The sequence below is a fragment of the Callorhinus ursinus genome, unplaced genomic scaffold (genome assembly GCF_003265705.2).
Source record: "Callorhinus ursinus isolate GAN/ISIS: 27379988/994484 unplaced genomic scaffold, GSC_fseal_2.0 scaffold22, whole genome shotgun sequence".
Taxonomy (NCBI): Eukaryota; Metazoa; Chordata; class Mammalia; order Carnivora; family Otariidae; genus Callorhinus; species Callorhinus ursinus.
The window spans coordinates 1,232,826-1,260,600 of NW_027397084.1; the positions used below are offsets into that span (position 1 = coordinate 1,232,826).

A 27,775-nucleotide genomic window follows, 5' to 3' on the forward strand; every position below is an offset into this window, starting at 1 on the left:
CTTGCTCAGGAGCAGAGGTAGAAAGAGAGAGACAGAAAGGATTACCAACACTTCAGTTGAATGACCAAAGAGCAGCCATGGTTTCCTTTAGGTATCCATCAAAATAGCAAAGAGGTAAGAGGAATCAGAAATACAATGGTGGAAGAGGATCATGATGCGGACATGTCACATCAGCTGAATCCCTGGTCAAGCTACCGCGCTGCAGGTCCAGAGCCCATGCAGCTCTGGGCTGCATCTCAGATGGAGAATCGGGGGACATCGTGGCAATGATGACACCCAACTAGATCAATGAGAATCCTTTCCGCTCTCAGCCAGACCATACGTTTCCTAAGTTAGAGTGGGGCTCTCAGACTTGATGAGACACTAACAGGGCCATGCCGCCTTCTCAGGCCAGCATCCAGTCTCTATGGTGGACACACTTGCTTCCACCCCATGCCAGGAGTGGAATCATCACCTGATTACTGCCCCAGCAGCAGGGTTAAATGCCCAAGTCTACTTTTTTTTTTTTTTTTAGAGATTTTATTTATTTATTTGACAGAGAGAGACACAGCGAGAGAGGGAACACAAGCAGGGGGAGTGGGAGAGGGAGAAGCAGGCCTCCCATGGAGCAGGGAGCCCAATGCGGGGCTTGATCCCAGGACCCAGGGATCATGACCTGAGCCGAAGGCAGCCACTTAACGATTGAGCCACCCAGGCGCCCCTGCCCAGGTCTACTTTTAAGAAGCATATCCCTTCATGCCTCCATATAGATTGTCAGGTGGAACCCCACTGAACGGGAAATAGCTTCCTGGACCATCTGTCATGGGGGACCCCAAGCCTCATGGTGGAAGGGAATCCCCCCTGCTGACTCCTCGGTGGTTTTTAGGGCTGCTGCTCTGTGATGGGGTCTTCAGTCTCCCCCATCCAAGAGTGCTCGTTCTGTATCCCGTCCTGGATCAGAAGTGGGCTGCACTTTCCCGCTCTGAGGACTGCAGGGCCCGGGGAAGGGAGCATGTGCTCAGAGAGTAGAAGATGGCTCCTGTACATAGTCCTCCGGGTTGCCCTTTAGTGCACAAGACAGCACCGTGTACGTGTGTCTGTCCAACAAGGGCATCCATGAAGTGAGAGGCAGGGACAGGGCCAGACAAGCAAATGCATTCTTATGCTCACACTATAGCACAGTCCATCTTCATGACATCCTGATCACGAGATAGCCCACGGGGCTGAGAATCTACCCTTGGGCTCCTGGACTGAATTCCCAGGCCCAAGCCTAGAAACACCCGAACGTGTTCTTCCCAGATAAAGGCACTGTGCTGTGACTTCAGGGGCGCCTGGGTGGCTCAGATGGTTAAGCAGCTGCCTTCGGCTCAGGTCATGATCCCGGGGTCCTGGGATTGAGCCCCACATCGGGCTCCCTGCTCAGTGGAGCCTGCTTGTCCCTCTCTCTGCCATTCCCCCTGCTCGTGTGCGCTGTCAAATAAATAAATCTTAAAAAAAGGGGTGACTTCAGTCGAGACCCCAGTCTGCGAGACCCCAGTCTGCAAATCCGGTTCTGTCATTTACTCCTGTGGCCTCAGGCAAAGGTACTCAACTTCTCTGGCTCTCAGTTTCCTCCTCCCTGACAGCAGCGTTTGGTCCTAGGCAGGCACACGACTAATGTCACTGGCCATTTGGAGAGGAGATTCCAAGTCAGCCCACAGCTATGGCATACACACTGTCCCCTGCTGACATGCATTCACGGCACTGGGGAAGACTGCTGATCCGCGCCGGTGTTCCTAGCTCTGTGTGACTACAGTTGCACAGCCTTACTCCTGGCTGCTGGTGGCTCCCTGGCTTCTGCTCCCCAACCCCCGAAATTCCTTCTGTAATCCCATCAAGGCAAGGCTCAGGCGTCTCGTTCCCAGAGGCTCTTGTCGGATAGGAGCACTTTCTACATTTTTAGACAAGGTTCTAAGCCAGCCCTTCCTGGATTCTGTGTCTTGGACAAAGTCCAGGATAAAATACAAGTTAGAGGCAGGGGGCTGTCTCTAACTCTCCCGTTGCTCTGCCCTTTCTTCCCCTCCAGGATCCCTGCTGTCCACTCAGCATGCATGCAGGGTTAGTGGGCTGACATTCCCCCAGTGCTCATTTGTCCTACCTGGGGATTCCTGGCTATTGGGCTGTTATCAGCAGGGGCCCCTAACAAGCCGATTAAGGCTAATTACAAAGGGCCTAATTAACTGAGGAAACTGGTGCTGGAACAGTATCCAGAGGAAAATTGTTCTGAGCTTCGGTTGCTGGGAAACAGGCTCTGGACTGTGGCTAAATTTGGGGCGATCTATAGCGAACCCAGGCAATTAAAAAGAGACATGGAGTGGTGAGAGAATTGGGCTCAGGATCTTTTAAAGAGGGCGCTTCCGTCGTGCTCTCAAGACTTAAAAAAAACTTTTGTGATGGTGCTGTTATTGCACATACACCAGGAAGACATGTTCACTGCAGGAAAAGGGGGACTGTTTTTGAATCAGATCTTCATTTCTGTGTAAGGTTTTCCACAGTGGGTAAAGGCTGAATAATTTTTTAGGGGTGGAGGGTGAAGTTGGCTGCTGCCAAAGATCCCCCTGGAGGCAGAAGGAAGGGAGGCCTCCATCTGAATCCAGACGTCGAGCTCGTCCACTGACCATTCCTTTACGGTTGTGACAGCATTATGTCAGGCAAGGCCAGAGAGTAAGTATTAACTCAGGTCCTGCCCTTGAGGTGACCACTCTCAGCCAGAGACATGAGTTGAGAATGCCTGGAAAATGACATCACAGCTGTGTTTTTTGCAAAGTATTCTCTTGAGTATGTAGTTCTTTCTCCTCATCAAACTGGGCAGCTTCCAAGATAGAGAAGAGGCCTTCACCAACCGACTGGGTAATCCCGCAAGTCCAGAGTCAGGTCAGGGTCTGGGACCCAGGAAGAGCCCGGGCTGTGGTGGGAGCTGGACAGTGGCCTCTGTTGCACCCTTGCCAGGAAGCAGAAGGCCAGTGTCCGCAACCATTAGCAGGAATGATGGTTTTTCGATGGAAAATCCAAGGATGCAGCAAGCCCCTTAATCACAACCAGGCGTCTTCACCCTGATCCCCCCATGCTCAGGCCTTCCCCACCCAACCCAAAAGCTAGCAGGGAGCCTCTGCAAACTGCTACCCACACATGGGTGGAGGGTGCTGAGAGAGGGCTGGGCTGTGTGCCTGGGTATGGATTAGCATGCTGGGGGCCACTGCAATGTCACCTTCCTTCCTCCAAGGATCTTGTGCAGCGCTCCTCTGGCCTTGGCAAGCAGCCTCCAGATCCGGGCAAGGTGCCCACCCACACTAGTGTCTCTCCTGGGCCCCAGCACTGGTCACTTTTTCCTTTTCTTACCGAATTGCTTGGGATGGCGTGGGAAACGTCCTAAGTAAAGCAGGGGAAGTGACTTTCACAGGCCTGGGTCTCTGTCTCCCCCAAACATGTAGCCTCTGCCTCCAAGCTCAGTTGTTCTGCCTTGCCTCCAGGGCAGGGAGCTGGGGTGGGATGACACTGGCCACAGCCACAGAGCCAAAGCCAAAGGCAATCCAGAAGATAGTGTCCCGGTGATGCCGACTTAACCTGACAGAGTGCTACAGGAGAGAACCCCACCAGGGCACAAAAGCCAAGGCAGGACAGGGCCACGGGGATGGGATTCACTGATACCTTGGAACGAAACAGAGAGAAGGAGTGGTGTCTGGTAACTAGGACGTGTGATGGGGGTATACTCTGGGGCCTCCTCTGTGGCCTGGAAGGGAACTATTAAGGGATGGAGTCAGGCCAGACTTTAGGAACCAGGGACCTCTGACTTTTTTGCTCATAGTTCTACAAAATTCTCTGGGGCTTGGTCTGTGATCACTTCCTGGAGAAGGCAGATGTTCCAGGAGGCAGCAGAGGGCTTCCTGGTCTGCCTGTGGGGGAAGGAGGCCAAGGATGGGCAACACGTTAGCTAGGGACCCTAGAAGATTGTTAATTTTAGCAGAGTTTAGTTTCAAAATCCTTACTATTATTTCAGCATTTTTGTTTTGTTTTGTTTGGGGTGGGGGGTGGCTTCTAGTCCATAGCTTTCCAAATATTATGTCATGACACACATAAAACAATATAATACTTGCTTGGCACAGTGGGAAGAACTGGATGGAGGGGGTTTGGGTCTCAAGAGGTTGCTCACAGCTGGAGCTGACCAGCCCAGAGGCGCCAGCCACCCTGGTCACCCTGCGGGTGAGGGCAGCTACAGCAGATGGTTGGGAAGCTCCTTGTCATCAACTGTCTCGCCCACTATACAAAGAAGCCTGAGATAGGCTCCAGGAGGCTGGACAGCCTGTCAGGGTTTAATGGGCAGCAGATGACACTGGGAATTAAGAGGATTGAATAGTTTCCATGGCAGATTAGGGAGAACTCCCACATCTTCCTACCCACACTCGGGGCAGACACCAAGCAGGAAGTGATGGAGACAATAGTAAGAAACTGGCTGGCTTAGGCCCTAGTTAAATGATGGATTTCTTATCCCTGTGTCCGTTCTGTGCTTGCTGACTTCCGGTAGTGGCCTGTGTGCTGACAGTGACCCACGGGCAGACATCCAGGGCTGTCTGTGCTCAGGTGAGTGACTTCTGAGGCCTTTCCCCCTTGTGATGACAGGAGGGAAGGCTGGCTCAGGAGAGGGGCACAGTAAGTGTGGCAAAGGGTGGTGGGCCTGGTGGGGTGCCCATCGAGAACACTCTAGTATTTGTAGAGCAGCCCTCACCTTAGGCCACATCTGGCTGCCTGGACTGAGGTCTAGAAAAGGTCTGACCAGGTCCCCAAGCCCACTTAGGCATTTAGCACCTACCTACACAGTGTCTGCCCAAGGCACCAAAGGAACCTTCAAATGATTAGCAATCCCAGGGGCACTGGAGGATTTAGCCCCTTCTGAAATGGAGAACCCCGGCAGGCTCAGGGAGGCCCTCAGAATGGATAGGTTTACCCATTACTAGAAATTAAAATGTTGATTTCAACTTCATTTTGTCACTCCAGGCTCCCCAACCTGTCGCCTTCTCTCTTCATGATTCTTACCACATTCAACTCTCAATGGTGTTTTCTCCTTCCCCCTCACTGGTGATGTCATCGTTAACTCACACCGTCACAGGACACATTCTGTCCACGGACATGTATGTGTGACATGTGTGCACGTATACGTACAATACACGCGTGTCTGTGTGTATATACGCACGTGTGTCTGTACAGTATACGCATATGTAGACGTCTTTCTCCTGCCTTGAGTGTGATCCATTGTTGATGACTACTTCCTCCTCAGACTCCAAAGTGCAGGAGGTAGGATTCCATCTATGTCCGTCATAATCCCTGTTTTATCTTAGTACTTAGCACAGTTTCTTGAACGCAAGTACTCAATAAATAATTATTCAATAAATGAATAATAGCCACTTGAATATGCCACGCATTGTGCCACATCCACTATCGCTAACCATCACAAAGATGTTGCAAGGGATGGAATAGGAGCCCTGTTTCACGGGTGAGGAGACCAAGGTTCCAGAAGGCCAAGGGCTGCAGGCGAGATCTGAACCCACGTCCACTGATTCCGAAGCCGAGGGGCTGCTGAGTATTGTTGTCTCTGTGCTGTCCCCTCTGTGGTTCCTTCCCGCTGATGCACCAGGCTCACCGCCACACGTGCGGGCACCATCCACTATCACCTGGCTCTTGGCACATCCACGAGGGTTGGGGGGAGCCTGCACAAAACACCCAACGGTACCCAGCCAACAGACACAACTGCCCCACCAGCTATGCCCTGGAAGGCCTCGAGCTCACAAGGGGCATTTAGGATGGGCCTGGGTCGGTCTATTATTAAAAAGCGACCCCAGCAAACATGCAAAGAGCCTGCTCTCAGGAAGCAGTGGTGCACAAGTCTCCTGGCAACCTACCGGCATAGTGGTAATTTGCTAAAGGATGGCATTTTAACCTGACCGGCTTCCGCAGCAGCAGCATTTCCAGGGCGGCCTGCAGACCCATGGGAGAGAAAAGGTGAGAGTCAGTAACGGGGTATGTGGGCCGCGGGAAGAGCATTACCTAACGGGGAAAAGGAGTCAGCACTGCAGAGCCAGGAGTTGGGGGTGCGGGGAGGAAAACCAGAGGGGGAACTCCCCTAACTGGGGCTTCCTTTCTGGCCAGCACCCCACAGGACGTGGCACTCAAACACCTCCCCCCCGTGCCTGCGGCCAGTTGGTCCTGTCAGAGAAAAACGGGGGGCAGTGGAGACCCCATGCCTTCCCTGGTGAAGACCCCAGCCTCAGAGAGACGGTGAGGCTTCCTCTGGAGGGAGACTGAATCTCTGGGGAAAGCCTCCAAGGAAATGAGTGGCTGATTTGTAACTGTTTTTGCAGAAAAACCGCATTTCATTACAATTTAACATAAACAGTTGTATTAGTAATAACTGTACTATATACTGTCTTTCCAGGGAGCTTAGAGAAAGAACCCTTTCAAATATGCCTCCTTCAGCCTCGTCAACTTTAAAAAAAAAAAAAATGGTGCATGTGGACTCGTAGATGGGTTAGGGACAGAGCAAGGTCTAGATTCTTGCTTCTCAAGTGTGGTCCATGGGCAAGCAGCACGGGCATCTGCTGGGAGCTGGTTAGAAACACAGGACCTTGGGCCCCACCTCCAGAATTGCTGAATAAGAATCTACATTTTAACAAGATGCCCCAAGTGATTTGTGTGCACATTAGAAGTTTGAGAAGTGCTTCTCTGCAACACTTGTCTTAAAGGATTAAGGAGCGTTCTCTAACATTCTAGAAAATCCTTGAAGGGGATCAATAATCTCATGAGAAGGGAGTATTGGGACACTTGTTTACTTGCACATTTTCATACAATCAAAAAGCAAGGGGCTAGATTTGGTACCAAAACCATGTGTTTACTAAAGAGGAAACAGGTTAGTGACTGAGTGCCCTTGCCAGGAGCCCAGGTGGAGCAGCCAAATGGTCAGCTAGGATCCTGGGAAAATGGTACCAAAGGTCTGACTGTGTCAAAGGTGGAAGAATGACCCCAGCTGGTGCACAGCAAACCCTTCATTTTGGTTAGGAGAGAAACAGTTCTACGAACATCGAACTGGCTGACTTCCATAGTAGGGAAGAACAATCAACAGAGTAGGAGACACAGTTTCTGGCCAAGTCTTGTCTCAGTGAGGTTTTTCTACCTCTATCACCAGAGGCCAGGTTTCTGATGTGAATTATAAGACTGCTGAAAAGAAATTCTAATTTCCCAAGACAGATGTGATCATAATTACTATTTGGGAACAGATGTATAAACAGAAGTCCAACTGCAGGTTCTCCTGCAGGCATTAAATTCTGGCCCAATCGATGAGATAAAGGAACATGGTAGCATGTAGACTGGTCATGATCTTAGGAACTGGTTTTATGGTATTTGGGACAATGCAGAAACTCAGGAAAATACTTTTCAAAATTCTGACATGGAGAATATGAACCGTGAAGTCTATTTTCACCGTTCCTTACCATCACATCACCTTTGGCCTCGAAAAGAGAGTGCAAAGCAAATTCAGAATTGGTCCCTCCACCAGGCAACGCACTTGAACAGCACAAATTCAGGAGATTCTCCACTGTTGGGGACAATGAGAAGCCACTGCATCAGAGAGAGCTTGGTCTCATGGACAAACACACCCAGACTGGAGCCAGAGACCCCTGTGAGAGGATCAAGCCTTTCCTACCCAGTTCTCCCCCCATGCCAATACCTCTTTGCTGGAGGTCATGGTTTTCCAGCTCTGGCCAGGGCTTCCATACCAGTGTGGCCTTGTGTGTGTCCCGGGCCAAGGCAGAGACATCCTGAAGTTCTGGAATCTCTGCTTGGAACCTCAAGCCAATGTTGATGCGTCTTTAAGGACAAGAACGAAAACAACAGTGTGGTCTTCAATTTGAGGTCAAGAGCAACTGTCAGGAACTTGAAAAAGAAGGAAACCAGTTCCTTCTGCAAGAAGAATGCAGGGGCATTTCCTCACAGTGTGATCCTAAGATTCCAGGCATGGCCTTTTCACTGGAGAAGGAACAGCTTTAAGATTGGGGAGAGATGCTGCCGGGAGCGGGGGAGAAGTCTGCCTGGAGCGTCATAGCTCAGTGTAACTCAGACAGGGAGGGTGCTCATCGCAAGACAACAGCCGCCCAGAGTATGGCCACTGGCACCATTTAACCAGGAAAAATGCAACAAACATAATGTGCTTATTATATTTGTTATCCCTTTTAGACCACTTTCACATAAATTATCCCATCTGAATCTCACAAAGACCTGTGATGTAAGCAAGGCAGTGATAATTATTCCCACTTAATAGGTGGGTTAACTAAAGCCTAGAAAGGTTGGGGTGCCTGAGTGGCTCAGTTGGTTAAACGTCTGCCTCATGATCTCAGGGTCCTGGGATCGAGCCCCGAATCGGGCTCCCGACTCAGCAGGGAGCCGGCTTCTTCCTCTGCTCCCACTTATGCTCTCTCTCTCTCTCAAATAAATAAAATCTTAAAGAAAAAAACAAAGCCTAGAAAGGTTAACTTCTTCAAGGTCAAATAAAAAAATGGTGCTGGAACTCAGGCTTTCAGATTCCTGACTCAAGGTAGTCACCACTCTACCACCTGGTCTTTTTTGCACTTATCTATGAAAATGGCACCTTTGTTGTGGTTCCTGGGTGGCTCAGTCAGTTGAGCCTCCAACTCTTGGTTTGGGCCCAGGTTGTGATCTCAGGGTTGTGGGATCGAGTCCGGGGTCGGGCTCCTCACTCAACGAGGAGTCTCCTTGAAACATTCTCTCCCTTTGCCCCTCCCCCACTCACCCACACATGCTAAGTAAATACATAAATCTTAAAAAAAAGAAAAAAGTAAATAGCACCTTTCTTTTCCATTATACTCCCCAGCCCCACCCATACCAAACCTATTTGGAGGACCAGCCAAGAATTTTAGGGAGGGAACTGGGAAGCAAGGGCATTTGGATGAAGCCTTGCAGAGAGCTCAATGTCACTGGGGATGTGCAAGCATGTGGCCACAACCATGCAGCCGGAGATGGGGTCACGAGGTTCTCTGAATATAGGGTTTCATGCTTTAGTATGCATTGAGTCTTTGGAAAGAGCCTTGAAACACCAGTACTTGAGAACTACCATGATCCTACAATTTCTCTAACTTCTCATTCGGTGGTTCCTCATCTTCAGCTGAGGCTTCTGTTCTAAAACAAACAAACAAACAAACCAAAATTGGCTTTTTCTTACGGTTCAACATCAATGGTCTGCTCTCCAGGCCCTGGGGTGACTGTCACGTTGCTGCCATCAATGCTGTCTGAAGCACAAAAACCAGAGGTCAGTGGTCAACAGGAAAGGGTACCGAAGAAACTAAAGCCAATGAGCAGTGACCTAAACAGTCATAATGGGACCCGTCTCCCACCCAACCCATGCCAGAGTCACCCCCAGCAGTCTTCAAGGAACCGAATGGCATGTGCTGCTAAATGGCTTAGGGTTACTCATTTCTCGCACGGGGTAAGGAGAAGCCAGTGCCCTGATTCTGGTCGGCTAAGCTCTACCGTTCCTCTGAAACCATTCTTACTCTAGAAAGAGATACTGGCTCCCGGGCTCTCCATGCTTGATCTTTACACAGCGCGTGCATAAGATGTGGAAGCCGGGTCTTGAGAATAATACTTAATCCTATTTGTCTATCTACTTAGTACAGATATGGGGGGGGGGTGTCTCTGACGATTATCCACGGCCCAGGCTTAGGGAGCGAGGGCACACTTCAACTGTTCGCTTGTGCCAAAGCGGCCGTCATTAGGGCAGCTCCGAGGTCTCCCCAGCTAGACTGGGCTTCCCCTGAGGGGGAGTGGCGTACGCGTAGTCTAAGCGTCTCCGGCAGAAGTGGGTGTGGTGCAGGAGCCCCGCGAGCGCGGCGAGGGGGGGGGGGAGAAGTGGGGAGGGAAGGCGGGGACTCACTGGAGCGGCACAGCAGCACCCGCGGTGTGGGCGTCAGGGGCGTGAGGGGCAGCTGCGGGTGGGCGCCGGGGCCGTGCCCCGCGATGAGCACGTTGCTGAAGAGCCCCGAGCCCTGGCGCACCGGGCTCAGCATGGGCGGGGGCGTGTAGGGGGGCAGCTCGTGGGCGGGGTCCAGCAGCAGGTGGTCCCCGAGGACGCGCGGGGAGCGCAGCTGGCTCTGGTACAGGGTGGCGCCCGAGTACGAGGCGGCGGGGTTGGCGGTGTAGGAGGGCGGTGGCGGGATGAAGAGCGGCTCGGGCCGGTGCCGGAACTTTTTCTTCTCCGGCAAGCTCTTGAGGGCTTCTTCGGCTTTGGCCGCGCCGGGCTGCTGCTTCTTGGGGATTTCCTAGAACGGGAAGAACGGTCCGAGTCGAATCCTCAGGCTTTCCCCACAGGCCATTTCCACAGGTTGAGGGAAGGGGAGCGTCTGTTCCAACGGGCCCCCCCCCCCCCCCCCCCGCCAACCCCGCATCCCCTGCCTCGGAAAAACCGCCACCTCCAGTTCCCACAGGGCGAGTTCGGTGGCTTGACGGGGGAGAAAACTTGGGTTTGGGAGGAAATCCCTAATGTCTGGAGAGAGATGGGGGTGGTAGGAATGGTGGGTGGGCAAGAAAGAAAAAAAATTCACATTCTTTATTGCTTATCACCGCATTCCCATCTGGTGAGTGGAATCCAGCCAAGTGGGCCCTTTAATTCCCCACCGCTCCCAGGGGACGGCCACCAGGGACAGATAACACATGTTCTGAGAAGGGGACAGAATAATCTATTCAGGGAAGCTGGGCAGAGGCTGTGGAGCAGGAAGAGGGGGCCAGGCCTAGCCAAGGCTCCCAGGGTCAGTGACCCACACTGGGCTCTCCTTCGAGGTAACTGTGGAGCCGAGGGAGAGCCAGCTACGGTCTTTGAGGCCCGTTTCATGTGCTCTCCTAAAAACGGATGTGGTAAAGCCCCCCCGCCCCCCACCCCTCACCACTGCTCCCACTGCTCCCAGGACGGTAGCTCATTTGCAGCAAGCCCTTCTCCTGGGTTGCTTCCTGTCAGCAGTGTTCGTTTATTTTATGGCAGCGGAACCAAGCATAGCCTGGAAGGAAGATCTGCCACATGGATACATATATACTAATAAGTAAACATATGCACATAAATAGATAAGCAGGGCATGCCAAAGCCAAACAGAAACAGACTTGGGGTGTGTGCCAGCATCAGCCCAGAAAAACGGAGAGCTGGGTGTAGCTGGGTGGGGCTGGGGAGGCCGAGGTGCGGTTGGGAGAGGCAGTGGGGATACCTGCAGAAAAGTTCGGGGCAGTCTGTGGTACCCTCCCAGGCCCTGCAGGCCAGTGCCTGTCACAGCTGCAGTTCCTGGCAATTCCTGTGCCCAGGGTGGCACCCGAGTAAGGAGGCAGCAGGGGGTGATGGGAAAGGCTGGCCGTGGTCATGTGACCAGCTGCCTCCAGGCCATGTGACCTGCTCCAGTCACCCCCTCAGCCCTGGGCTCCCTTTGCTGCCCCTCCTGTTTCTCCCTCAGCTTCACTGTCTTCTGGGCTGCTGTCCCAACCCCCAGGAGGGAAGTCTAGGGAAGCTGAGGGGTGGGGAAAGGAGAGGGAGCAGAGGACCCCTCCAGGCTCCCAGCTCACCCCCAGGGGGCTCTCCTGAGGCCAGAGTGCCACAACCTGCCTCCTTTCCCCACCAGAGGGCTCCTCACCACCTGAGGCTGAGGCAGAGAGACAGGTCTGAGGAGAATGGGGAGTGGATGTCTCTGCCCCCCAAGTTGGGAAGCAATCTGAAGCTTTATATATACCCTGTTCCCGGATAACTGATGAGGCCATCTGAGCACAGGCTGACCTTGCATGACTTTCAACCCTGTGCGGGAATCCAGACCTCTGATCACAGGGTCAAAGGTCCCTTTTGGGCTCCCTGTACTTGAGCCTCTGGTCCTGTTACTCCAGTTCTCAACTCCAGGCAAGGCTCGGAGACCCTGGGCCAGGGAAACCACCCAGAATGTCAGGCCTGGATGTCACATGAGAGGAAGCATTTACAGGGATCCACCTCTACCAGGCTATTCAGACTCTGGAGGTGGGACCACTCACTGAGAGGTTTTAAAAGCTCCCCAGAGCAGGGAGATCCACTGATGAGTCCAACCCCCAGCTCAGGGGAGAAACCCAGGCTTTTCACGGGGGAGGGTCTCAGTTGCCTGCATCCCCAGGGGGCCAGCCGCAGAGTGGGGATTAGAACCCAGGGCTCCCCCGCAGACATTTTAATTTCTTTACATCAAGTGTCAGGACCTTGCCCCTATTTACTCAATCCTAGCTACATGCTTCTAGTTCAGCTTATCTCATTTAACAACGTCCCTCTCACCTTTTCCACAAAGCCAGCTCCACCTCTGCCTTTAAAACCCTGCTCAGAACTGTGCTCATGGTGGTCTTCTGAGCAAATTCATACCAAACTCCCTTCGTCTCCCCAGTCCCTAGTTACTTTAGCTGCCCAGGGGTGCTCCCCTATGGGGGACCACTGTTTCTTCTCTGCCCTGGTTTCTTTCCCACTGTCTCAAGTTGGGGCAGGGGGTGCTGCCTGGGGCTCTGACCCCTCTGTGACTAGGAAACATACCATCTCCAGCTTCAGGCTGAGAGTTCTCTAGGGGTAGAAACAGTGTCTCTCCCGCTAAATCAGGAACTTCCCTGGGCAAAGCGGGAGCTTGACTGTCATTTCACCTCTCTGCTTGTTACTGGCCCCCAAGTTCTGCCGGCTTATGAGAACCGTGCTCACTCCCAGAGGTTCCCCCTCAGCATTCCTCTTCTGAGGCCTTGGTATCACATAGAGAACCAAGAAGGTTCTTTCTGGACTTTTCTAGTTCTCTTAATTATCCACCCTACCCCTATTTTGGCCCAACCCCACCTTCATACCACCTGGAATCCCAGCAGCCACTTATTCTTTGAGGACAAATGTGACCCAGCACACCACTTTGTGGAGAGGGAACAAATCTGATGTAGTCGACCACATGGGTTACAGACTCCCCAGGGGAGGGAAGGAGGGAAGAGGGAGGAAGACAGAAAGAGAAGGAGCGAGGAAGGGAGGGAGAGAGGGAGAGAGGGAGAGAGGGAGAAGGAGAGGGGGAGAGAGAGGGAGATCTCTACCCCAGAGCCAAGCTAAGCTGCTTGGGTGAAGCACTTGGAAGTTGAGAAAGAGAAGGAGAACTTCAGAGTGAGGGAGAAACACAAATCTCTTTGCTTTCCTGAGACTGGGGGGTGGGTGTCTCTCAGTGGAATTACTTTGGGGACCTTAGTGAATTAGGTCCTCTAAGGCTAATAATGCAGGTGGGATACTGAAAATATGAAGCATCTGCTTAGGCTGACCATCAGAACAGATGCCAGGGCTATTGCATGGAGGCTTGCTGTGTCAGGGCTTCCATCTGTAGCTGCTGGATTTGAGGAGGTCTGGAGATCCTGAAGGGGGGGGGGGGGCAGGGCTCCAGGCAATAGCTATTTATTATCTGCGATAGTGCTTCCATATTTTAATGGCTGTGATTACCAGCTGAGTTAGCATCTTTGTTTCCCTCTTGGAATACCTTCAGGTCTCAGAATCTACCCAGACCGTTAGCCTGGTAGGGTAACGGGTGTTCCCTGGGGAGCAGGCAGTGTGGACAAGGATGGGATTCCCAAGGAGGCCGTGTGGGGCTCACCCCGAGAGACCAAACCATGTCTGAGCTCAGGCCAGTGACCTTGGAAGAGCTGCCCCATCTCCAGGAAAGCAAAGGGATGTTCCCACCCCAGGCGGGCGGGGACAGAGCAGCAACTCACAGCAGGCGGGTGGGGGGCAGCCCCTTGGGGTGAGTGTGGGGGAGAGAGGGTCATCCTCACGAGCACGGGCATCTCGTCGTCCGACATCGAGCTGGCTGGCTTGTCTCTGGCGGAGGGGGCGGCAACGATGCTGCTGGCGAAGCCCTGAGAGCCTGGCTTGGGCGGGAGAAGCTTGACAGGGACAGACACGGGCATGACCATAGGCGTGAGGCTTTCTGCCTCGGGAGGGAGCTGCGGTGGCGGCGGAGGTGGCAGTGGAGGCTGGGGCTGAGGCTGAGGCTGAGGCGGCAGGGCCTTCTCTCCTTCCTCCTATACAGACAATAAAGGCTTTGATCCTGGGCTGAGAGCAGCCTTCCCAAGGGGGGGGGGGCGCACTTTGCTTTTCCTGAAATGTTGCAGGACATCATGCGTGGGTGACAGAGAACCACGGCAGGGTGTTTTCCTTCCTGCAACCCTGAGTCCCTTGGCTCAAGTGATGCCAGTTGGCAGTGGACAAGGCCATGCAATTTTCTATGTTTAAAGAATCTCGACTGTTATCACTTGTATAATTAAAGCAGATATTGAAGTTTTGTTGTTGTCGTCGCTTTTAAAGGAAAGGATATGGACTGGTAATCAGGCACAAAACAAAACACATAAGCTCTTGTGTAGGACCTCTTAATTCTACGGGCCTCAGTTTACTCATCTGTCCAATGGAAGACAAAGCTCTTTGATCTGGAACAGCCAGGAGATGGGAGTGACCCGGGGTATCAAGGATTTTGGTGAACAGAGAGTTAATCCCATAGACTTAAATTTAGATCAACAATATCTAAAGAATTTAAGAAATTCTTTGAATTTTAATCTTACTCTAAAACTGCATGGGTAGTTCACCACATGGATATCCTCCCTGCATAATCCTGAGGGTATTTAAAGACCTTCCATTGCTGGAGTCTAACACTAGTGCATTGGTGAGTAGAAAGTGCTGGCTGAGAGCCTGACGGTCACATTAGCTTTCCCTGGCCACCGGCTACTACACTGGGAGGCCCAAGATACTCTGGTCTTAGGTGCTTTAAGCAGCAGAAGTTAAAAATAATATCACATCTACGTGTTTTCTTTGCTGTCTTTTTCAGGAAGTGGAGAGACTGGGATCCCTCAAAAGGTTTCTAGCCCCTCTGTTTTTGACCCTTGTTCATGAAACCAGTGGAAGTGGGGTCTGTTTGACCTGACTGGCTCCTAGCGGCAAAGCTTAAGCACTCCCGTTAGGGAAGGATGGTGCCTCCCCAGGTGCCCACCGGGGGGGTCACATCACTCTCTGTCTGACGGCAGCAAAGCAAAGCAAGCAACACATGGCCTGGGAAGGGCAGGGAGCTGGCTCCTGCTAACCTGTTTGAGGCTGGGGGAGGCTCTCATTCCCCCATGGGACCGCATGTGGCCATTCAGGGCAGGTAGGCTCTTGAATTCCTTCAGGCAGATGGAGCACGTCAGTTTGTTCTTGGCATCAAATTGCTCCCCAAACACTCCTTTTGGTTGGCCACTGCTCAAGGGTAGGGCCAAATGGAGAGGACACACATGTTGACAAAGAGGAAGGGTGACTTATCACAAGACCTCACACCCCAGAGTGAACCCATTTCATTCATCCAGTGCTCCCATGGCCCCACTTGTACTATCTCAATACCCTTCAGAGAACTAAGCCCACTTTACAGATGGAACACTGAGGCTCAAGAGTGGGAAAAAGGGCTTACTCAAAGTAATGCAAGAGTTGAACAAAACATCCTTCATTCTAGGCCATCAAGTGCTGGCCTTTTTTCCCACCTCTGGCCTATTTATTATCTTTCTAGAGTCAGCTCAGGCTGCCTCTTCCAGAAGCCTTCCCTTCGAGACACGTGTCTAAGTCCCTTGGTTCAGCCTCTAGACAGCATGTCTTAGCAGTTTGTCAGGTTGTTCTGGCTAAGAATTTACCATGCCCATGATGGGGGGAAAGAAGTCTGTACTATTTACTGCTGCATTCTCAAAGCTTAGCTCTATTGCCTGGCACACAACAGATACCCAATAAATACTTGACTGAATGATCAGTGGACAGAACATGGCCTCTGGAGTCAATCCCAGTATTGCCACTTACTTGATGGACAACTCCAAGCTCTCTGAGCCTGTTTTCTCATTCGTAAAGTCACAGGAATAAAGCCAAGAATGGTCGAGTGCTTACTATGTGCTAGGCACATGGTAATCCTACCCACCCCCACTGGGCTGCTTTATTACACAAAATATAGAGTGCCTGGCACACAGTAAATGCTCAAACACAATAGCTCCTGCTATTATCATTATAAACTTCTTTGAGAAATTGACTTTGAATTTGAAAATGAATCTGGAGAGACAACCCAGGAAAACCTCCCACTCTCCCAAAATGCCGACATGCCTTCTTGCATCCATCCTACCTTGACTCGGGGGACCCTGGCTGGGCTCTGCCATCAGGTAGGTGCATCTAATTTTGAGCCATGCAGGACATGGGAAGAAAGAAGAAAGAGAAAAAAAAGTGTCTTTCTCACGGGAGGAGTCTTTGAGCTGAGGGAATCCCTGGGCCTGTACTTTCTAAGATGTTTCCCCAAGCTCACAGGGGCCAGCAGTTCATGTCCAGGCGCTGGGTGCACCTGACACTTCTTTCCCTTGCTTCTCCCAGCCCCCCAACTTGGTAACGCACCCACTCTGGGAGCTGCCACCAGCCACCAGCCACCAGCCCACCAGGACTCAATCCCCTGCCTCGTTCCTTCCTTTTCTCCCTGTCCACCACTGTGTGCACAAACAGGCTCCAATTCCTAAGAGAAACATGGAACAGAGAGCTGGACGACACAGCAGCATGCCCGGAGACCTCCTGATCGTCAGGTCGGCACTGGTCATGCCAACTTATTCTTATATTCATAAAGGCTCTCCATTACCAATGGGCCTGAGTCTCAAGCAAGACAGGGTCAAGGGGAGCTCATCTCCAGTCTCCAGGTTCCAGCAGAGCCTTCCCTCCATCTATCCTGGCTCCTTCTCCCCTGAGCCTATTGTCACATGACTATAGCACCTAGAACATGCCAAGGCATGAACAGTGCCCAGCACACAGGAGGCCATTTTGTGACAAATACATTTGGGAAACAATCAAGGGTTAACAACCCTGGCCCACAGGACTGCTGACGGTTTTTGTTTGGCTACACGGTTTTGAAAAGTCCTGAACAAGGATGCCATCAGATGGGGCATCTGCCCTCAAGGCCACCAGAGCTGGTAGCACTCCTCATTATCTCCTAACAGGCCACTTTGTTTATTCCCTTTACCTGCCTGAATCCCAAGCTAAGAGTCTCAAAATCTCTGAAGCTATAGGAGGTATCCCCTCTGGGAGATTCCCAGCGCCCATTAGCATAGTAAAGGCTCTGAGAAGCCCCTCAGCATTGCAACCTGATCCACTTTAGGAACCCCCAAAATGGATTTATCTGGAGAACCTGTCTCCCCCCAGCCTTATCTATTAAACATTCTATTGTCTTCCTGGTCTGAGTAATATGGTTGGAGAAATGCTGTCATAACGTGGCCTCCTTCCCAAAGCGGGAACAATTTCACAAAGGAATTCTCTGAGGATTCAGACCGAAGGGGACCAGACACCCCCACTGTGTGGTCCCTGGGCCCCTGACCCAGGCCTTGACCACTACGTGCATCATTCAGGACTTCATATGGTATTCTGGCCACCTCTGTAGCAAGATTAAGCTCAGTGGGCAGAGGACTGAGTCGAAATCGCTTCTGTGTTCCACATGCCTGGCACAGACAGCGTCTGGCACATGTGGGTTAATGTTCGTGGCGTGAACAGGGAACAGAAGCCCGGGACGGGGCTGGCTAGAGGGCCGGGCACTGCCTAGATAGACTCAGCTCTGGCTGGCGCTGCGGCACACCGAGCTACCCAGAGCCACCCCCACGCTGAGAATACCTGGGGCCACAGGGCACTGGGAGACAGCTGCTGGTGCTGAGGCCCCACGCTGTTGAGGTGGATCCCACCGGGGGACAGGAGCGGCCGGTGGGGGAGGGCCCCGCTGAGCCGGTTCAGGTCTGAGCTTGCTGGGTCTCCCATTCCTGCATCAGGAGGCCCCAGGTCACCGTGGGAGCTCAGCATGGCCTGGGCCTGCCTGTCACTCGGGTAGGTCTTGGGCTGACTGTCCTCGCGCTGCTGGTGCTGGGGCAGGTGGCTCTGCTGGCAGAGGGGGTGGCCGTAGGGCTGCTGGGGCTCCTGATAGTAGTACTGGGGCATGGAGCCCAGCTGGATCAGCTGGACAGCGTGCGCCTGCTCCGGGCCATACTGGTGGGGGTCCCTGTGATAAGAGGGTGCCTGCAGGTGCATCTGCTGCTGCTGTTGCTGAGGCTGCTCTTGCAAGTGCTGCATCGCGGGTTGGGGCTGGTAATACTGAGGTATCTGCATCGGACCCTGCCGCTGCTGCAGCTGCTGTTGGGGCTGCTGAGGCTGCGGCGGGCGGGGCTGCGGCGGCGGTGGCGGCTGCGGCAGGTCCTGCAGGGGCATGTGCTGCTGCCCAGCCTGTGGCGGTGCTGCCGCGTAATACTGGTGCTGCTGCATCTGCTGCATGTGCTGGGACAGCATTGGGGTGGCCTGCAGTGGCTGTCCTCCCTGCACTGGCATCTGAGCCAGCGGCTGCTGGTAGTCGTAATACAGGTGCCCCTGGCTGGCGTGTGGCCCTACCTGCAGGGCTGGTTTGGACAGCCCGCTGGGGAAACCAGGATGAGCCTGCTGGGGCACCTGCTGGTAGCGAGCAGGAAGAGCCGGCGCTGGGGGCTCCATGGGCTTCTGGGACAGCAACTGGCGGAGGGCACTGTCAGGGGCCCCATCCATCACTGCCGATTGGGTGTGCAGCACCTGGGCCATATTGTTGACCTGAATTCGCAGGTTTTGGTTGGCGAACACCTGGGTGAAGGAGTCTAGCTTGTGCAGGACACCGCTGGTGAGTTTCTGGGTCCGGATCTCGCTGGCCTGGGAGTAGGTATATTGGTAGCCATCGGTGGGCTCAGGCTGGGCCGGGGTCCCCCACATCATGTTTGAGTTGGTCAGGTTGCCGCGTAACTGGACATGGTTTCCAGGCCCGGTATGACCTGCCCACCCTCCCTGCCTCGAGGTATCCACTTGGCCCAGGTTTTTGGAGCCAACAGGCAAACCTAGACCATCCCGAGTATCTTGAGGGAAGTGGGGGGAGATGGGTGACGCCTGAGGGGCCTCCATTCCAGCCCCTGTGACTGTATTCCCATAGTTGTGGTTCAGCCCGCCATGGATGCCAAGTGGGGTCTGTTGGTAAAAAAGGTTCTCACCACTGTGGGCCACGTGATTGGTCTTGTAGAGTTGCTGATCCCCCATGGCGCCTGCCTTGGCCGGGAACGTCCAGCCACAAAACCATAAAAAAAAAAAAAGGTCAATGAAACAAACCCAAAAGGACTGAAACCCTGAGAAGCTGAGAGAAGGCGTCCACACTATTCCACGGCTGACATGTCTGTGAATGTGGCTGCAGCCAGATGTTCCTGTTGGCCTGTACCACTCATGTGCAGAGTGGGGGGCTTGACATCGTCACGCGGGCCGAGGTACGGACCAAACACTGCTGTGGTGCAGAGATGCCGCGCACACCTGCAAGACAAGGTGCAAAGCACAGGACCAGATTTACTTGGATGCTCTGCAGGAACAATGACATCTACCCTGACCAATTAGAGAATTCAATACAAAACAGGAGACTTGATTGGAAATAGCTTGTTTCATACACTGCACACTCTTTACACTGATTCTGCAGATCTAGGCCCTCATGGGAGATGGGAACTCCCTTACTTTCCAGCCATTGTTCCATGGCTCATTAGTTCATTGATTTGTTAATTCATTGTTTTGCTCACTGATTAATTCCTCCATTCTTCTGGGACTCGGCACTATCCTAGGACCTGCCGGCGATGTGAAGAAGGTTAAGGCATTCATTTATCAACTTATCTGCTCAACAAATACTTACTAGACACCTACTAAGTGTAAGGCACAATGCCAGGAAATGATTATGACATGGGCCAGCTCTTGAGGTGTTCATGGTTAGAAAAGGTGATGATGGGTCACATGAATAAATATGATGCCAGAAGGAAGAATGCACATAATAAAAAGGTAAAAATAACAGATACGGGAACTTAGACTGGAGAGCTTATGCCGGATAAGAACGGAACCGGAGAAAGTTTCCAAGGGGAGTATTGCACACATTAGTTTGCCTGTCCCATCAACACAGTTCCCTGCTTTCTGAGGTGCCTGCTCAGGGAAACATCTCTGCACAGTGCTGACCTGGCATGAAGAACCATACTGGGACAAGTCTTAGAACCATGAACTAGGATATCTAGAGAGACTGGTTGAGTCTGGTTTGACTCAGATAGGTCCTTTAGGGGACGTCTAACTGGGGTCTGTAAACCCCTGGGAGTACATGAAGACGTTCCGAGCACTACACACATGCACTCCAAGTTTTGAGAGAAAGTTTTTCTTTCTCTTAATTCCCAGATCCTCAAACTTCCATAGAAGCTGTTTTCTAGAACTGACTGGTGATGAAAGTGCAAGTTGACGTTTTATACTTGCACCCTCACAACTGCCCTCCTTCTCTACAAAAGAAAGACCTCTTACCCAATCCCAAGTCTTAACTGGGCTTATTATCGCCCCAGCAAAACCCCCCCGGCCACCATCTAGAAAACAAGCAACTCTAATAAATTAGTGGTGAATCGTCTTTGAAGCTGGATGGTTTCCAATTCCTTTTTTTTCTTAGGAGGGCCTAACAGAAGTAATTAAAGTCTAATTGTTAGTGATGGATCGCTATGTGATTTTCGGTACAGAAGTCAGAAGCAGATCAAGAACTGAGTGATCAGGGCGCCTGGGTGGCTCATTCTGTAAGCGTCTGCCTTCGGCTCAGGTCATGATCCCGGGGTCCTGGGCTGGAGCCCCACAGCGGGCTCCCTGCTCTGCGGGAAGCCTGCTTCCCCCCTCTCCCACTCCCCTTGCTTGTGTTCCCTCTCTCGCTGTGTCTCTTTGTCAAATAAATAAATAAAAATCTTTTTTTAAAAAAAGGGAAGAACCGAGTGATCCTGTTTTAACAAAACTTCTATCAGTTCATACGAATGAGGATATTCAGGGCTTACATCTCTATGACTAAAAAAATGGAAATGTAATCAATGCCGGCCCATCTCAAATCTCATACAATACGTAATATTCTTCCACGAATATAAAAACAAGCTGAAGAAATAACTCAATGCCAGCAGTATTCTATTTCTGGGCGTGGTGATGACTGTATTCATTCAAGTGAGTGTGCCCACTTGGATAATTCAAGATGTACACTCTGCTCATATATAGGTATGTATGTCTTAAGTCAATAAAAAGCTTTATTTTAAAAAGTCATCCAGCATTACTACCTCACCAAGAGATGCATCTTCAATAAAATTTTAGGTTTTATGTTTATTATTTATCCAAATTAGCAATACATTTATGTTATTTTGATCAATCATGTCCTATTAATAACTGTTAACAATAACTCAAACCAGAGAAAATTTTAATACTTAGAGCTTTATGATTTCAGGAAATTAAAGAAGTTTTAATTTCATATAAAATTGTTACAGAGAAATATGATAGGGAAACAAATGAAAGAGTTTTAAGCATAAAATAGATTACATATATTCCATTAGGATAAAATTCCACCGGGGAAGTGAACAGAAATAAAGTTTCAAGAAGAAAAAGGAACGCTGACAATTAGTGAAGAGCATGTTCATGCATTTTTAAAATGGATGATGGTGGATATCAAATGTCTATGGTGCTTAGATTCCACTGGATAAATTTAGAACAGTGATGTAATAGTTTTATTTAAAAATACCAATGTTTATAATATACTGGAAATTGCATCTTCTGCAAATGTATGATAAAAAATGTAGATGTAAACTGAAAATGTGTGAGGGGGGTCATTGCATTTACCACATCCTTTTATGGGGGATTTTAAGCAGCAAAGTGTGAAGACCATTGCAGTAGCCCCCTCCAACCGGGAACTAGACTGAGTTGGTCTCTGTCCCTTTCTGAATGATAGAGAGGGACAAATTCAGAGCAAGGGATTTGCTTTGGTTTGGTAGAATGAAGGGTAGATGAAGGGAAGCAGTGGGAGGAAACCATGGCTGGCCAAGGAGAGCTAGAGTGGATCCTGAATATGACCATGAATGGCTACTGAAGGCATCCGAGCAGAGGCACAAGGATGCTGGGCTTGATGACGCTGAGCTTCAGAAGCCAGGAGACCCACTCCGCTCACTGAAAATGTGGTCTGTATCACCTGGGAGCTTGTCAGAAATTCAGAATCTCAAGGCTTCAGCCTCCATCTACTGAATCAGGATCTGCATTTTATCAAGACCCCCAAGTGATTCACGTGCACATTAAAATTTGAGGATTTTAGTAGGCTCTCGCTGCATCCAGGTGAGGCATAATTAAGATCTGAACTTGGATGACGGCGAGCAGAACAAAGGGAGAAATGAGAGAAACATTCCCTGTGCTGCCACTGGGAAGTGAGTCTCCTTCAGGGGCTTATGACCCAGTCTGAGGAGACACCCTTTCTCTTCTCACACAAGCTCTCCTCCTTGACATCCCCACTCAACACTATACCTTGCTGACCCCCAGTCACTACTTCCAGCCCAGAGGGTCTGGGCTCCTGCTCAGCTGCCTACCCCAAATTCTACTTCCATATTCAAAGGCAAAGTCAACACCATGTTCCCCAGAATGGATGGTCCTCCAAACTCTTGCCTTTGACTCCTCCGTCTCCTTTAATCAACCCTACAACCTAACAGTTTACCTCCTCATCTGTCTTCTGGACCATCCCAATAGCTTCCAACTCATCTCCCTGCTTTTGGTCTTATCCATGCTACAGACAGCAGCAGCAGAATGAACTTTTCAAATATAATTCCGATCCCATCATTGTTCAAAATCCTTTGAGGGCATCCTAGTGCTCTTAAGGTTAAAAATCAAAATCATGAACAAGGCCGATCGGGCTCTGAAGTTTGTCCCAGTCTGGCAATGTATCTCTCTTTTCTTTGTTCTTTACCCCCTTCCCATCCCACCACCCCAAGCCATTCTGGTATTCTCTCAGTTTCTTGAAGCTGTCACACTGCCTCCCACCACAGGACCTTTGCACATGCTGGTGTGCCCCCACACCCCTAATTTGGAAAGCTGTTCCTTTTCCCATACTCTCTTCATCTAGTCACGTCCTGGGCATCCTTCATTCAGATCTCAGCTCAGACTGTATTTCTTAAGGAAGTCTACCCCGACCCCAACCACAAGTCAACATCAGGGTCATTTCTTACACATTCATTTCTTCCAAACCACTATTCTCAGTCCATAACTGTACTTCCACCAGTGCCATTATTTGATTAATGGATTTCTCTTTATTAGAGCAGGGGCCATGTCTATTTTTGCCTATGATTTTATTCCCCAAACCTACCATAATGCCCAGCATATTGTAGGCCCTCCAATAAGGATTTGTTGAAGGAAGGGTAATATTTGTTGAATGAATGAATTGATTAATGAAAAAAAAGGTAACAATGATCAAGTGTCCCACTGAACTGGTATCAGCAGAAAAAGACACAGTGTAGGGGGAATGAATGTTAAGTTCTTATGGAGAACAGGTAGGTTTACCTGGGTCTTGATGGACAAATAGAGTTCATACAGAGATGAGAAGACCAGGAAGGGTATTCTGGTTGAGGGAATGGTGTGTATAAAAGCGTGGAGTCAGGTGCAGGTGTCCATGTCAGGAACTCACTGATGATCAGACTGAACTTGTAAAGCAGGGATAAATTGTGGGGGCTTTAAAATGACTGCTAGCAGTGTTATCCTGTGGGTATTAGGCCTGATGATAACAAAATGCCCTGCCTAGCTTAAACCTCACCACTTAACCTTCCTCAAAAGGCTTTGCACCACATTACCTCCCACAGGAAGAATTACTTATTGAAACTCACCAGATTCTGACCATGACCTGATTTCATGTCCCTCCACCATGCCCTTGTGGGTGGAATGGAAGCTAGATAATTTTACTTCTGTTGATGTGTCTGTTTTGTGTTCTGAGCTACAGGAATCTATTCTTTATTCTGTAATATTTTCAGAACTGAAGATGTAGTTTACTTACAAGTACAGAACCCTACAAAGTCAGAAGTGGTTCCTGGGTCAGCAGCGTAAGCATCACGCGGGAACTTGTTACAAATGCTAACTCTTGGCCCCCACCCAGACCCACTGAATCAAAAACTTGGTCGGGGGACAGCAGTCTGTGTTTTAATGGGCCCTCTGTTGAGTCTGATGCCCTCTCCGGTTGAAGACTGCGGTAAAGCTCATCTGGTCTCCCCACATGACAGATTTAGAAACTAAGGCCCAGAGAATAGTGCCTGGTTCACAGTGGCAGGCATTCAAGAATCATACATCGAATGGAAGAGAGGGGAAAATGACTTCCCTAGGAAGAGATAACGAGGTAGTGGCAAAACCTTGTGCTATTTATTTTACGTTAAATTTATTTATTTGACAGAGAGAGAGAGAGAGAGAGAGAGAGCCAGCACAAGCAGGGGGAGAAGCAGGCAGAGGGACAGGGAGAAACAGGCCCACCACGGAGCAGCGAGCCTGATGTGGGGCTCGATCCCAGGACCCCGGGGATCATGACCTGAGCTGAAAGCAGATGCTTAACTGACAGGGCTACCCAGTCGCCCCTATCTTAGGTTAACTTTACAGATTTTTAAATTTTTATTTATTTACTTTCCCCAAGAACTTAGATACTTTCTGTGTATAAATTTATATATATATATATATATATATATATTTTAAGTAGGAACTATATTTATGTGGTTCAAAATTCAAAAGGCGTAACAGAATATACAAAAGAGCAAAAATACCCCAAATAAATAAGTGCTTAAAAAGAAAGTGAAAAGTTAGAGCAAATTTTTTAAAAAAGGGTATGCGTGAAACGTCTTCCCCTTGCCTCTATTCCCAGATACCCAGCAGCCCAGCTCTCTTAGGACCACCACTCAGATTCTTGCGTATTCTAGAAACATTTGCCTTTTGCAAAGATGGCAGCGTGCCACAGTTCAGCATTTTGTCAAAAGGTATTTTAAGTATACATTTACAACCTAGAAACTGTTCTTCTTGGCGGATTAGTCAATCTAGAATTGTCATACTACCATCTCAGGACTCAAGTCTTAATGATTTTTCTAATAAGGTAACTGCTTTGCTCATTATGTAAAACATTTCCTATTGGGTAATTGGCACCAGGAGCTTTTTCACTCATGAACTAATTAACAGAACTACTACTTTCACATTTCCTTGATCAATTCCTTCCTTAGAGCAAGACTCTGGGATTCCAGAGTGGAATCAACAAATGAAGGCTGACTCAGAACCCGAAGTGCCCTCTCTGTTCCCCCTGAAGCATGAGAGTCACATGGCCTGCTTCCATGCCCATCTGCCCACTGGCTGTCCTGTCATTCCAAGGGAGGGACAGCATCCTACTCATACTGTGTCCCAGGCTGGGACACAGCAGATGCTCAATCAACGCTCATTGAACTGAGACGCTGCGCCAAGCAAATGAGACGGAGAGCACTTCACCCCTGACATAGACCCAGGGATGGAATCTATTATTTTCTGTTTCAGGCCAAGTGCCCTATAGCACCAGAGTCATGTGATACTGTAGATAATAAGGCTCCGCATAGACTTTTCAGCACAGGAGTTCTTCTGTATGGGGCCAGCTAGTAACTATGCTCAGGTTTGTGGGCCATACAATCTGTCATAACTTCCCAGCTGCAGCGTGAAAGCAGCCATAAAATGATACAGCACGAATAGGCGTGGCTGTGTTCCAATACAACTTTATTTACGGACACTGAAATTTGAATTTTACATATTTTTCTCATATCAAGACATACTACTGTTCTTCTTCTGACTTTTTTCTTCAACCATGTACAAATGTAAAAAGCCTTCCCTTAGCTCACAGGTGGTATAAAACCAAAAACTTCTGGCTGGGTTTGGCCCCCGCCAAAGTTTGCTGACCCTTATTCTAATGCATCAAAGTCCCGTCCCCCACCCGCCCACCCCAGGAGCACCAGGAGACAGAGCACAATCTGTAAGGAGGCTATCCGTCCAAAAGGACTGTCCTTTGAACCAGAAAGAGAGAGAGAGGGAGGAAGTTGACTTTGGCCAAGGACTCAGCGGGACTTGTTTGCTTATAATTCAACCGGGGTAACACCCCCCTCCCGCCAGACCACCACCGCTGGTTGGAGGAAGAAAAACCAAAAAGATTTTCCTTTTCTCGACATTGGGTCATCATCCAGAGACTGTATACACAATCCTCCAAATGACTTGGCTTGGGTTTGGGGCAAGCCTTCCCCTCAGGTCTGTCAAAGGAGCTTCATTTGGGTTCTCCTGGGATTCTTTGCTGTCTAGCTCTCGCCCCAGCTCCCCGGAGGTGGCAGAGGCCAAGGGCAGTTCTCCAAGGCGTGGGCCCATGGTTCATGGTCTCCTTTATAGAAATGTTGTCGTTCTAAATGCTTTCTGATTAGTCTTCTAAATAAAGCCGGTGGGTATTTTATGATTCTGTGACCCAATTACCAGGGACGAGTTCGGCCGATGATGGCTCATAGCACCAAATGTCCCCCCTCGCAGAGTGACCGGTAGGCTCATTTCCGTGGGGGCCCGCTCTTCCCTGCCCCGGGTCTCTGCTGACTCCCTGTGGTGGGAGGATTCCCAAGGCTGCCTTTGGGCTCCAAGGGACACTTATTTCTCCCTCTTTCAGACTCACCCTGTGGCATCAACTGTCCCTCTAAGCCCAGGAACCAGGAAGAAGCCTGACGCAGAGCCTGGGAACTTGCAAAATGGAGTTTGGGTTTTGCCTCCTGTGGGCAGTTCACCACCAGTACAGGGCAACAGGAGATATTTCAGTTTCTGGTGTGCAGGGTCCTGGCCCTCACTGTCATTGCTCACTCCTTTGGGCTAGCAGTGGTCCTCGACCAGGGAATCAATGCTGTCTTCCCCCAGTGACTGCCACTTGTCATTTCTTCTCTCCCTCCCCAGTTGGCATGAAGGATGTGGATGCTGAGGATGTGGGGAGATAAGGGATCACAAGAATCTAGGATGGCTTCCTGGAGGAGGCAACCATGATCTGAGTGTGCCTTGTTGATGTATTTCTGTATATAGTCTTTCAAACCACCTTCCTCCACAAATGGCTAGACCTGGGTAGGGATATTAGGAGTATGGGCTTGGACTCTGAATATGGTGCAATTAGACAGAGGGGTGCTGGAGGAGCAAACAGGAGCCTCGGCTTTGGCTCCACTGACTCTCTGTGTGACCCTGGGCAAGTCATTTGTCCTGTGTGGACCTCAGCCATGTTTTTATGTATCCAGATAATTAAAGTCAAGCTTTTCTAGAGGGAGCTTGAATAAAATTCATAAAATCCCTGCCTCATCTTTTATCAACTTGTAGAGGCTGAATTTAATGGTTCAGCATCTAATTAGTATTCAATGTGTGGAGCAGACGACTGTTCAGGGGTGAATGCACACAGCTTAGTGACCACTACGGGGTGTCTACCTCCTCCAGGACAGAGAAGTTAGGGAGGAGGAGGCAACGGATGTGAACCGATGTGGCCCAGCCCTTCCTGACTCCTCAGCACCACATGATGTAACTGCTCTGGGAGACTAGAGTGGGACTTGCTCATAGGCACCCAGTGGGATCCACATTCGTCACGTCAGGACAGATAAAGTCAGTCTCCCCAAGTCTCCTGGGGAGAAAGCGACATGTGGGGGCAGCGTAGGAAATTTATACCCCAAACTTAGGGTCCCTTAGATCTCATGGGAGCAATGTAATAGGCTCTGGGGCGGTTATGCCAGGGACGACGTCCACATGGGCTGCCTGACTCCTCCACGAAGGCTCCTCCTAACCACAGCAGGCCCCTCCTGGTGGTGGGGAGGCTGACAGATGATGCAGCCAAGAGGTCTGCAGAGAGAAGACAGG

The 27,775-nt window shown here is 50.5% G+C and overlaps 1 protein-coding gene across 17 annotated transcripts in view; it reads right to left on the bottom strand.

Moving 5' to 3' along the window:
* TRERF1 (transcriptional regulating factor 1) overlaps positions 1 to 27,775 on the bottom strand; it is a 198,301-nt gene that overhangs the window by 19,633 nt on the left and 150,893 nt on the right. For 10 of the 17 annotated variants that reach the window (XM_073904971.1, XM_073904968.1, XM_073904970.1 and 7 more), the window contains 9 exons: positions 17,705 to 19,396; positions 16,188 to 16,234; positions 15,139 to 15,289; positions 13,780 to 14,088; positions 9,953 to 10,337; positions 9,242 to 9,308; positions 7,733 to 7,872; positions 7,497 to 7,600; positions 5,913 to 5,988 (listed from right to left, as the gene is read on the bottom strand). In XM_073904971.1, coding sequence (XP_073761072.1) covers positions 5,913 to 5,988; positions 7,497 to 7,600; positions 7,733 to 7,872; positions 9,242 to 9,308; positions 9,953 to 10,337; positions 13,780 to 14,088; positions 15,139 to 15,289; positions 16,188 to 16,234; positions 17,705 to 19,132 — 2,707 coding nt within the window. In that variant the 5' untranslated portion in view covers positions 19,133 to 19,396. The remainder of the gene's footprint in view (positions 1 to 5,912; positions 5,989 to 7,496; positions 7,601 to 7,732; positions 7,873 to 9,241; positions 9,309 to 9,952; positions 10,338 to 13,779; positions 14,089 to 15,138; positions 15,290 to 16,187; positions 16,235 to 17,704; positions 19,397 to 27,775) is intronic. The other 7 variants (XM_025890332.2, XM_073904976.1, XM_073904974.1 and 4 more) reach the window with 3 other exon arrangements.